Genomic DNA, 13,069 nt, shown 5'->3' on the forward strand with positions numbered 1-13,069 from the left:
CCATTGCCAACACCATTGGATTTTTATATCAAAATTTCAAAAGGCCATGGCTTGAAAGTGGTCAGAGATAAAGTCCTACTGTAAATGTAAAAATCTTTGAGTAAAACAAAAGTTTATGAAGGGGGTAAATTTACCCATCTAATTTGTCACTGGATGGCAAGCACCTCAAATTATGCACCTTTCAGTAAATACTGGATGAACATATTTAAGCAGGTTTACTTTCCTTTTTTCATATTACCCACATAACAAATTAACAGGAAAACACCTAAGATGTATACCAACACCTAAGATGTTGTGGTTTAGTAATAGATTACTACAATATAGGCCTATAATAAAGTATTCTGGTCAAACAGTTCCTATCGCGGGTAATCTGCAGTACCCAGAAGTTCGCATCATATTGCGGGTGACTTTGTAGTTCTTTAGAGCCCTATTTCTACTAGCCCTGCTGTCTGTACCACATCCATTACGGACACTATTATCACGATTACCACTGCAACCTCCAAGCTATGTTGGGCAGAGGGTCGAAACAAGCATGGTATGCTTAGTGGACACCGTTGTATACACGCACCTCCATTCAGAGACGCACCGTGACTATCACTGTCATAGACGATCGATCATAATCTCCAAAAGGATATTCTTCTTCAGAATTAGAATAGGTGAATAACATAGCTTACCTAAGACTTCATCACACGTGAACGTTTTTCAACATTTGGTGTAGGCCTATTTCTGCTTAATTTCTGCTTCAATTTCTGCAACACTATGGCCTGCATCGCTTCCGCGTCATTATGCACGTCTTTGTGTTTCTCGCGTGTAATACAAGTAGCCTAGGCCTATTTCCTGAAAACTTTGCGCAGCGATTTTGGGTTTGAAGAGTAGAGTAGGCCTACAAATGAGATTTGTCACCGTACCTGGATCTATTTTAAGCAGTATCGTTGTTTGTCCCAATTAATAGCCTCAAGGGCCGGATTACATTATTATTTTGTCATACGTCGCGGGCCGGAATTGGGCAGGACGCGGGCCGTGTGTTTGAGACCCCTGCTGTAAATCATTCAAAATGTGTGAAAGTCATCAGGCTGGAAGCGTGTCTACTGTCAGTGACTAATGCGAGAAGCGGGTTCTGTGTTGTAGGCTATGCATTTTTCCGACACTTGGCTGCAAGCTCCCCTCCCCCACCCCCTTCTTTCACAAGCAGTGCAGCTTTCTGAAGCGGTGCCTTTTGAAGCTAATGTAACAAATACCACCAATATTGTTGTGTGGCAATAAAAGTATCCAGGGTTTGCGCAAGTAGACTAAATAGGCCTATATAAATAAATTAAGGACATACAATCCTTAAAGCTTAACGTAGCCTACATGTAGATTAATGTCCCAAAACGTCAACAAGTCGTTTTATGCTCTCATTATATATGGATTTCTATGAAACGCCACGAAAACATGCGTGCGCAACCAAGAGGCAGAAAGCACCATAGAACAGCATAGAGCAATGCAAAAGAGCAAAAGAATAAAATGAGTTTTTGTGCTGACAACTGCACCAATTCGAAATCACGATGGTTAGAGAATGTTAAATATGTTCAATATCCCTAACGGAATGCATGTCTTTGCCAAAAATGACAAAATACGATGTTATGTTAATAATGCAAATGAACGGCACACTTTGAAATATAGTCGGAAATGAGATGTTATCATCATTGAGACAACAGGGACAATAAAATCCGATTGTAGCTTACAGCAGCCGACTATTTAGGTTAAGTTTATAACGTTGTGGACGGCCACCAAGCGTCTTCTGCCCCACGGCTGCGGCACAGTCTTGAGTGACCGGATTCGTTTTCCTTTGTCATATGAATGTTGTCATTTTGTTAACTTTACTGTTAAGGAGATGCTGTAGGCAAAGGCTATATTTCAACCTCGTTAGTGTCAGAACTATTCACAAGGTTTCTGGGCAGCATTTTTATGTTCTGTTAGCAAGCGAACTTCTCATGACTACCGACAAAGTAGCCTACTGCCAGCTGACGAAGCTCTCATTTTAAAACATTACTGAGAGACAGGCACTATACAATCAAGAAATCTTGCCACTGAATCCAAAACTATGTTTAACATTATGTACAAAGCTTAGGCTACAGTGGATTAGCATGTTGCAGGGGCTGCTAAAAACAGAGAAACGCACTGAAAACTCGGCCAATCACAGCCCTTGCTGTCGAATGCGCCGTCCAGTTCGACCGTTGAACGCCACAGCGGACTATGCTGCCCCCAAGCGGCTGCAGTTGTACTTACATGTCACCCAGCTGCGTGAATCACCATTATCGTGAATGAAGTGTCAATTTTTAACGGGGACCCTCTGTATGTGTGTGTATGTTTACATATGGGCGTGTGTGTGTGTGTTTACATATATATGTGTGTGTGTGTTTACATATGGGCGTGTGTGTGTTTACATATATATGTGTGTGTGTTTACATATATATGTGTGTGTGTGTGTGTGTTTACATATATATGTGTGTGTGTGTGTGTTTACATATATATGTGTGTGTGTGTGTGTGTGTGTTTACATATGGGCGTGTGTGTGTGTGTTTACATATATATGTGTGTGTGTGTTTACATATGGGCGTGTGTGTGTGTGTGTTTACATATATATGTGTGTGTGTGTATGTTTACATATGGGTGTGTGTGTGTATGTTTACATATGGGCGTGTGTGTGTGTTTACATATATGTGTGTGTGTGTGTGTGTGTGTGTATGTTTACATATGGGCGTGTGTGTGTGTATGTTTACATATGGGCGTGAGTGTGTGTTTACATATGGGGCATGTGTGTATGTGTGTTTACATATGGGCATGTGTGTGTGTGTATGTGTTTACATATATGTGTGTGTGTGTGTGTATGTGTGTTTACATATTGGCGTGTGTGTGTATGTGTTTACATATGTGTGTGTGTGTGTGTATGTGTTTACATATGGGCGTGTGTGTGTGTGTTTACATATGGGGCGTGTGTGTGTATGTTTACATATGGGCGTGTGTGTGTGAGTGTGTATTTACATATGGGTGTGTATGTATGTGTTTACATATGGGCGTGTGTGTATGTGTATGTTTACATATGGGCGTGTGTGTATGTGTTTACATATGGGCGTGTGTGTATGTATGTGTATGTTTACATATGGGCATGTGTGTGTATATGTTTTTACATATGGGCGTGTGTGTGTGTGTGTGTGTGTGTATACATATGGGGCATGTGTGTATGTGTGAGTGTATGTTTACATATGGGCATGTGTGTGTGCGTGTGTTTACATATGGGTGTGTGTGCATGTGTGTTTACATATGGGCGTGTGTGTGTGTGTGTGTTTACATATGGGCGTGTGTGTGTGTGTGTGTATTTACATATGGGCGTGTGTGTGTGTATATTTACATGTGGGCGTTAGTGTTGCATGGTGTATCGATACTTTAAGGGTATCACGATGCCTTCACGCAAAAAACGATATGATTTCCGGCGTTTTTAGAATCGATACTTTATTAAAATAAAGACGTTCTGTGTCTGTGTGGACTGCTCCCACTCTCCATGCTCCTTGCACGCATCTAGGCAAGTGGGCGTCTCAAGCAGGCAGCTCTGAGTGAGTGAGTGCGCAGCCAACGTCAACATAGTTATTTGCCGACAGTCCTCGGCTTGTGGATAAAACAAAAGGTGAAGTGAAATCTGGAACTATTTCGGATACACCGCGGATAGTGAAGGCCATCAGGTACACAGAGGCCCGTTTGTAAAATATGTTTCAGAGTCAGTCAAAAGCAGTAGGCTACGCATAGAACTTGGCTAAGCACCTCGCAGACATATCCCAACATTTTTAAAGTTCAAAGAACGACAGGTTAACGAATATTCTAGAAAACACCACTACATGATTAGTGCCAAGTTCATCTCTTCAGTTTTAGCCTAGCCTAACGAGTATGGTTTTCTGGGTTAAAGCGAACCTTCCTTCATCAGTGAATTTTGAGGAGACATAACGACTGATCATAGTGTGCTAACGTGATGAAAACGTAATGTTCACGCTGGTATAACTGTACCATAACTTGCAAACGATCTATTTAATATTCGGTCTGTACTACTGGTAATGTTTGTCATGGCATGTAGACTGCAATTTGTTTAATAATTATTGCCCAGATGTAGGATAGGCTACCCGAAATGCGCTAATTAAAGCCCACAGCATAGACTAAATGCCCACAGCAATACCACTGCAGCGTGTTGAGTCCTAATAATAATTGTTATTTTGCTTTAATCGCCCCTCTCTTCAGTTAAGATGTTCAGAACTGCACCAAATTTTATGTGTATGATTAACCTGACATTCTCTGGGGGTAGAGGGGTATGGGGGGGTCTAAAAAAATTAAGTTATGTGTACATTTAGTGACTGTACACTCATTGGCCTGTAGATGGTGGTGCACACATATACACACGCACACACACACACAGGCACGCACATACCATCGGTATCGGCAATTAGAACGGCCGATACATAATTACAAATTCAGTAGGATTAAAGGAAAACCAAATACTCATCATAATAATTTGGCTGCATTTCCAGTATTGGCGTTATGTAGATATAGATAGATAGATAGATAGAGAGATACTTTATTGATCCCTAGGGGAAATTCAAGGTCACAGTAGCATACAGACATACACACACACATTCACTAACAGCAGAAAAAGTAATTAAAAGTATATAATATAAAAAAAAACACAACTAAGCAATAAGGACTGTAGAAGATAAAGAATATACTAAATATACTAAAATACAAATTATACTAAATAAAACTTAATCTAAATCAATTCTAAAAAACAGTATCCACATAGTGGGTGATTAATCAATCAGGTGCGCTTGCAATGACTGAAGCAGGGACTGAGCCTGTGGTCCTCTGTGCATAAGGTAAGGTAAGGTGCTCTTTGTGAATGAGTGTCATGGTGATGGTGCAAATGAGTAAGTCAAACAGTGCAAGAATAAAGTCTATATATCTATGTATAAATAATAGGGCTGTAACGATACACCAACCTCACGATTCGGTTTGTATCACGATTTTTGACCCACGGTTCGATACGAATCTCGATTTTTCTTTTTTTTTGGGGGGGGGGTTAGACATTTTATTAAATAACATTTTAATAGCCTCCCTTAGAACACCAGAGGATTACAATATAATATATCTATTATTTTATATCCTGATATAAAAATATTTTTCTGAATGACTGATATTTATGACAGCACACTTTATGCAGATTAGCCTATAGCCTAGGCCTGCTATTTTTCTTTAATTCAGCTGTCTGGTTGAAGCCTGGAAATATTGTAAACAAAGTAGCATAGTTGGCTAGCTTAGCCTATCATAGTCTACTGATTGGACTGTTCAGTTTTCCCATGTGTGTTGGCAAGTTTCAAGGTAATACTTGTTCTCCTTGGGACAGGCCCTTTTGGGAAACGTTGGTATTGAGATGATCAGTCAACTTCAATGCAAGAGTTTTAAACAAATATGTGCAGCATGCTAATGATGCTAAGCGGATTTAATAGTAATTTAGCTAGTCATCTTCTATGCGTCCTTGCTTTCACGATTGTGAATGTTTTATTTAAGTTGCGCGTGTTCATTGAGCAGGAGCTCGGGAGGGAGAGTGAGAGAGAGCGCGAGAGAGAGCGGGCAAGGAGAGGGGGTTTACTTCTATACTGTTTGGTAAAGTTGCACACATAGTCTACAAGGACGCAAGGAGAGGTATGAAATTATTATTTATTTATTTGTTTGTTTTTGGACAACGTAGGCTACCAATAAGTAAAGCGGGAGATGCAAAGCAGTGCGTGAAACACTAGAAAGGTGTGTCGCGATTCTGCCTTTTCACACCGCGACACAGTATCGTTGATATGAATGTTGCGATTTCGGTTTCGAATCGTATATCGTTACAGCCCTAATAAATAACTATATTAAGAAAGGTATAAGTGTGGTCACAGTTCGGCTGTGGCATGGAGGGAGGGGTTGTGCATATGTGCTAATAAAGCACCAAACAGTGAGGCAGAAGACAATGGTAAAGTGGCTAGTGGACAGACAGTTCAAGACATGGAGGTGGTGAAGAGGCAGACAGACTATGCGGAGAAGTCTATTTCTCCTCTTCCCTTAAGTGATGTATTGAACAGTTCAATGGCCCTGGGGATGAATGACTTCCTCAGTCTGTCTGTTGTGCAAGGCAGTGAGCGAAGTCTCCAGCTGATCAGGCTCTTCTGCTTAACAATAGTGCACGTAGTCGTTTGTCCACCAGATGGCGCATAGTTGCAGTGAGACGTAATTTTGTTGGAAGTTAATCTAAAGTGGGTTGGAAAGACAATACGCTTCCTACAAGGACAAGACTATAGTTTACCACAGAGAAATTGATAGATTAGAACAGCACTAATTGTATCTTTCGACTGTCATCTCATTTGCTGATGACCATAACCTAGGCTACTAACAGGAGCTAAGTGAGTTAGCCACAACACGTTCGCTATGTGATGGTTTTTTAATGGAAAATATATAGGCTACCTGAAAGATAACCTGTCTATGATGCATCCTAAACACCGGGCTGGGACATTTCTGCTCAAAGTCTCAAAAAGCATCTGAGTCAACATTAATTCGCAAACACCCATATAGGCTACTTCAATCCTCTATTTTTAAAGGTGATTCAAGTAAGGAAGAGCATGGCTCAAAGTAAAGTAACTAGGACTGAAACTACATAAATTCGTCAAAGTGAATAATTTGTGTCAACTCGCCGCAATGTAGATTTATTAACACACCTGTGATGATCTACATCTCTATTTAAACCATATGTTTTAGAGCGCACGTTGAGAGATGTATCCAGGGCAGGGCTGGACATATATTTGTTGCACATGCTACAAAAATCATTCTTTGCGATGGATGATTTAGTACCAATGTTACACCGGTCCGATACAGTTTTGCTTATGGCTATACGTGAGACTGAGACGCTTTTTGTTTGTTCAAAGTGCGTGTTTAGGGTGTGAGAGGGGAGTCGATGTGCTTTGATTCCAGCTTGGTAGTTGTAGTCTATGCGATTAAAAAACACATGTGTGTGAAGTATCCAAACAATGATAACGCTTTCATTGGCTGCTATAGCCACAGACCTTGAGCTACTGTACAGTGGGTTGGGTTCCATTTAGAAGTGTCCACTTCATTCGCGCTTTCCGTGATTAACACAGCTGCGTGAAATGTATTACTACTGATATGCAAAACTATTAACTTTTCGCCAAGAGGTGGCAGCTTAAGTCCGCTGGATACTGTAAGCCATTGGTTCCCAAAGGAGATTTTATTTTGGTCGCCAGCATAGCCTAGTGACAATTTATGTTGTGTAATAGGCCTAGCATAGGGCCTACCTTATATAGCTTATAGTTTGTTAACAGTCACGGTTTTGTCATAACTCCCTCTATGCATTTTTGCATTTAGAATAGCTCTGAAACCGGGGGGCGAACACATACACGCACTGGCGCCCCCCCTGCGATATCTCAATCGCAAAATTAAACAATATTTCTATCGGGCGCCTACCATGGACTAGGCTGGGTGAACTCTGATTTCTTTTTCGATTTCTTAAAAGAGTGAGCTTGGTCTGGCGAAAGCCAGACTAACCATGGACCTCATAGTTGCAAAATGCAAGGGAACATGAATCAGCCTATTAGTTGCACGAACAATAACGGACGGTAGCTCTTCAACTTGGCCCGTTAAAATATGTATGAACAGTCTAGCAACGCATTTCATGAAGGCCCTTTTGGACATGTCAGTTATTTGCACCACTGGGTAAAACAGCATTTTGTTTTAGACTACTGGTATTTAATTTGTGCATTGACAATAAAGCTGAATATCATATGAACTAGATGACTACTTATGCATATGTAGAAGAAGAAACATTCACAAAAATCCATGACCTCTCTTCTTGATAGCTGTTGAAAACTGCATGGAACTGACAGGGATTGTTTTGTTTAATAATAAATAAATACATTATTCTGCTACCTTTTGCTTTTCCCAAATACAATGTAGCCTACAGGTGTACCTTTTCATCAGTCCAGTTGCAATGGATGGACTGTGATGAACTGCCCTACTTGTGATTGTTTAGAGATTTTAAAAGTTTTATAACAATGCTACAATTTTTTTTGGCAAGTGCTACAAATCTATTCACCTTTGCAGCGCCAGTAGGCTACTTTGTGTGCGGCCCGCACACACACATTCCAAACAAGCATACACAAAAGTTTCAAGAGTGGGGGATGGAGTAGAAGATGGAGACAAATTCATTAATATGATTTATTTTCGCGGAATGGATGTACAGGACTGAGCGGTGGTCATATTTTGTACCGCTATGCGGTACATCTAGTTATGTTGGAAGTTTAGAAACCAGAATTGACCTGCACACTACAAAAGTGCACCAAAATCAACACAAATGCAATTAATTTGAATAATGCGAGAATGTCTTGTTTTGACTGATGGCAGGGAGCCTTGCATCGTGTGTGTATTCAAATTAACAGGGTTTGCAAACGTGATTTCATGTTTGGTTAGTTCGCGTTTTAGACTATTTTATCCATTGCTAAACCTGCTAAATCCATTGCCAACCTGGTGCCTTGCACTGGGTGTTTATTCAAAATAACATGGTTTGCAAACGTGATCTCATGTTTGTTTTAGACTACTTTATCCATTGCTACTAGCTGGTTCTGTAACCCATTACAGATAGTTTCGATGGGTCATTAGCACTGCAGGCTCAGATCAGTGACCGTGACAGGGGGGAGGGTTGATCTTAATGTCATGCAAATGAGGACCATTGTGTTCCCCTCCCATGGATTGAGGGAGAAAGTAGTCAAATTGAAAAGCCTGAATTCTCAGTTTACACGACACCGCCGGGTGGATTTTCTCTTACCGCTTTCACACCTTTAACGACTCCGGCAAGAAAAAACCTTGCGTGTACACACAGAGGTGTAACCGGCTAAATGTACTGTAGTGCATATGCCAGACCAGTTGATGGCGCCGCTGTGCAGAAGCTTCACGATAATTTCGCGTGAATCGCGTAGAAGAAAACATTGTTGAAACAGTTTGTTAAGCCAGAGAATGTCTAATAAGTGCTCTGGTTAAGCAGTCGCATGAAATAAGGAGACTACAGAAAATTCGGTTTTCAATTCAACTGTTAAACTAATAAAGTTCATTTTCAAGGTATGTGACTGCTATGTAAAATTTCAAATGCTTTGCCTACGCATTGCATTAGGTCTGAGCACCACTGGAGAAAACACTAACATGCAGTAAGCTAATGTTTAACTAAGTTAAGCTAACGTGTGCTTCTAACTTAGCCACTAAAGGCTGATAGGCTCTATTGTGCACATAAATCATGACAGGGGAAAGAAAAACATTTTAATATGATAAATAAATGGTTTGGTTTGTTTTGACAAGCAACATGTCAGGTCGAGTGCTGTGGCTAAGTTGAGAGGTGGGGCTATGTCGTCATAAAGTTGCCGGCTTCGCACCTTCAGGCGTCTACATGGCGAAAGTTAGCCGGCGGTTTCAAAAGCTATCGGTTTCAGTCTCCTAAACTGCCGGCGTTGTGTACATGCAAGGCGTAACCGTTAACAAAACCTCACCGGTTTCACATAAACCGGCGTCGTGTGCACGGCCCCTCAGCTTGTAGCTTTGAAATGGCTACAACTTATTCAAATATTATCAGATCTCCATGAGTGAGACATCATTGGATAGCTTTGAAACTACACTTTCAGAAATCCAAAATGTCTCTGGGGAGACATGTGCCTGGTTTTGCCATGCCTGGTCACAAATTACTCAATACACTTGGAGGTCTGCGTCCTTTCTTTTCCAGATATTTTAGGATTTCGCCGTGGTATCGTTTGAGTATCGAGCATCGAGATATTTATGGCAGGTATCGTATTGAAGTCATAATTTTGGTATCGTGACAACACTAGTGGGCGTGTGTGTGTATGTGTTTACATATGGGCGTGTGTGAGTGTGTATGTGTGTTTACATATGGCCGTGTGTGTATGTTTACAGTACATATGGGCGTGTGTGTATGTTTACATATGGGCGTGTGTGTGAGTGTGTATTTACATATGGCCGTGTGTGTGTGAGTGTGTATTTACATATGGCCGTGGGTGTATGTGTGTTTATATATGGGTGTGTGTGTGAGTGTGTATTTACATATGGCCGTGTGTGTGAGTGTGTATTTACATATGGCCGTGTGTGTGTGATTGTGTATGTTTACATATGGGTGTGTGTGTTTACATATGGGCGTGTGTGTGAGTGTGTATTTACATATGGCCGTGTGTGTGTGAGTGTGTATTTACATATGGCCGTGTGTGTATGTGTGTTTATATATGGGTGTGTGTGAGTGTGTATTTACATATGGCCGTGTGTGTGTGAGTGTGTATTTACATATGGCCGTGTGTGTGAGTGTGTGTTTACATATGGGGCCCTATCATGACAGTCAAAAGTGCATCGTCACTCGTCAAAAGCTTATTCAAATTTAGTAGGATGTCCAGTCCACACATGGGAGGGTTTTCGTTATCAAATGTCAAGCGCATGGCGCAACAAGGTGTTCCTAGGTTTTTTAATCAGTCATGGGTGTGTTTGGGGCGTAACATCATTTAAACCAATGAGAATGACATCTGTCATTCCCTTTAACGGCGCAAAGCGCGATGTCAAATAAATGCATCGGTATTTTGACATTCAACGGCGCAACGGCTGCTTGCGAGACCGAATGGAATGCTTTGCTAAAACCTAGCATAGCCTTCACTAAACCATGCTTTACTAAAACCTAGCATAGCCTTCACGCATTTGCACTCCTCTATTATTTGAACTCATTGGCAAAGTGAAACTAACTTCACCATGGTGTCAGTCAACGACAAGACAGTTATATGCAGTTACTTTCACTATTGACTGACAATGGGTTACCATCGAAAACATAGGCTGAAAAAAGCAACACTTACCCTAATATTGCTCAAATGACTGAATAAAACAACATTTATCCTGTAGAGGAGTTGCTTATATCTCGTGACAGTGCGTCTTCAGCTGTGCTCCATACGTGTCTCTCGCCTCTCCCCTAATCACTTTTAACCGTCATTACCAATTTGCAAATGATGGTGAATAACTACTCATCATGAGATGTACAGTATTTTGTAATATCTTTATTCTAATTTTGTTTCCCATTGTAATCGTACAATTTGTAATGTTTTGCATGGACGTGCGCTGGTGTGCGTTCATGGATGTGTCCAATATGACTGTTGACGATGCGCTCTTAAAATAACATATAAACAACTGGCCATAGACTTCTGACCAGGGGCCTATTGCACAAAACTAGGATAAGGGATTAAGCTGGGATATCTTGGTTATCCTGGCTCAATTTATCCGTGATCCAGTTGCACAAAAGCGGGATAGGGGGCAGCAGGATATGTTATGGTATAAGTTACCATGGCGATTTATTCTGTGGAGCTAGCCTGCTCCAGACCAGGCTAAATTCCAGGATCTATTTAATCTCATCCCTTATCTCAGTCAGCAGTCACCACAAACAGAAACCAATAGTTATTCCACTGCCCACTACACATTGTTATCACATATACCTAGACCCACTGTCATTATTTAAACGTTTGTGATCATTAATTAACTCTTACATACTCACCATTCCTGACCTGTCATGCGACAATATGACGTCACGGGAGTGCCTAACCATTTCGCGCGTGGTGGTCGCAGCACTAGCTGCAATATTCTCCTAAACAGAGGTGTTGCTGTTTGTTGCTGTTGTGAAAAGGCTATCGCTACCCACTTCACACCGTAGAAGAAGCAATGAAGCCGCTAGTTGCCATGGTGAATCAGTGAATCTGTGATCGGTGGCGGGGTCTATTTGAGGGAGCCGTGAGCGCGCACTTATATAAGATAGGTTTCACCTGGCTTGATGAATCCGTGTCTGCTCATCCTGGCTTGGTCTTTGTGCAACCAATTAAGCCTGTATGCTCTTGTTTTGGATTCATTGAGCGCAGCTTATCCCGGATGTCTTAATTCTGCTTTTGTGCAATAGGCCCCTGGTGTACAATAGCGATTTTTAGACAATACGCTAAGCCACTCCCTAAGTTGTTAATTGCCACACCCCTGGGTGCATTGTTTAAAAAAATAAACGTGCAAAATAAGGAATTAAACTTTGCACGGGTGGAAAACGAGTTTTACGCCATGCGCCAGGGTGCAAAATATAGTCCATGGGTGTGTGTGTGTGTGTGTTTAGGTCAGCAGTGGTGTTGGGCTACTGAGACGTGTGTCCACTGCTTTCCTGAGTCTGGGAAGGCCACACCCACTCCACACCGATTGGCTGGATTCCAGAACCCCACCTCCAATGGACCCCTCCTCCTGCAGGACAACTGTTGCCATGCCAATGTAGACAGCCCCAAACAACAGTCTGAGAAACACAGTCCGAGTCCCGTCCACATCATCTGCTCCCCAGAGCAGAACAGCCTGTAGCTGTGTGTGTGTGTGTATGAGAGATACATTGAGTGCATGTGTACATGAGACTGTGTGTTTGTGCGAGTGAGATTATCTGTGTGTGAGAGAATGTGTTTGTGTGAGAGAGAGTGTGCGTGTGTGTCTGTGTGTGTAAACAGTTCTGCACAATAGAGAGTTGGATCTGGCAGCTGTGCAGCTTCCTTCCTGTTCAACCTAAATGGACTTCATGGAGTCCAAACGTCAGTTATACCAGATGGTGCGATATTAAGTCAGTTATGTCAGATGGTGCGTTATTAAGTCAGTTATGTCGGATGGTGCGATATTAAGTCAGTTATGCCAGTATAGGTATAAGTATATATACTTTTTTGATCCCGTGAGGGAAATTTGGTCTCTGCCTTTATCCCAATCCGTGAATTAGTGAAACACACACAGCACACAGTGTACACACAGTGAGGTGAAGCACACACTAATCCCGGCGCAGTGAGCTGCCTGCATCAACAGCGGCACTCGGGGAGCAGTGAGGGGTTAGGAGCCTTGCTCAAGGGCACTTCAGCTGGGCCTACTGGTCGGGGTTCGAACCGGCAACTCAACGGTTACAGGTCCAAATTGCTAACCA

At 41.7% G+C, this 13,069-nt stretch overlaps 1 protein-coding gene across 1 annotated transcript in view; it reads left to right on the forward strand.

The window, feature by feature from the left end:
* LOC121705010 (tumor necrosis factor receptor superfamily member 13B) overlaps window positions 1-12,540 on the forward strand; it is a 24,889-nt gene extending 12,349 nt beyond the window's left edge. Inside the window, exon 4 of the mRNA XM_042085678.1 lies at window positions 12,239-12,540. Coding sequence (XP_041941612.1) covers window positions 12,239-12,471 — 233 coding nt within the window. The 3' untranslated portion in view covers window positions 12,472-12,540. The remainder of the gene's footprint in view (window positions 1-12,238) is intronic.
* The last annotated feature ends 529 nt before the right edge of the window (window positions 12,541-13,069 follow it).

This window comes from Alosa sapidissima, chromosome 3 (assembly GCF_018492685.1).
Source record: "Alosa sapidissima isolate fAloSap1 chromosome 3, fAloSap1.pri, whole genome shotgun sequence".
Lineage (NCBI taxonomy): Eukaryota > Metazoa > Chordata > Actinopteri > Clupeiformes > Clupeidae > Alosa > Alosa sapidissima.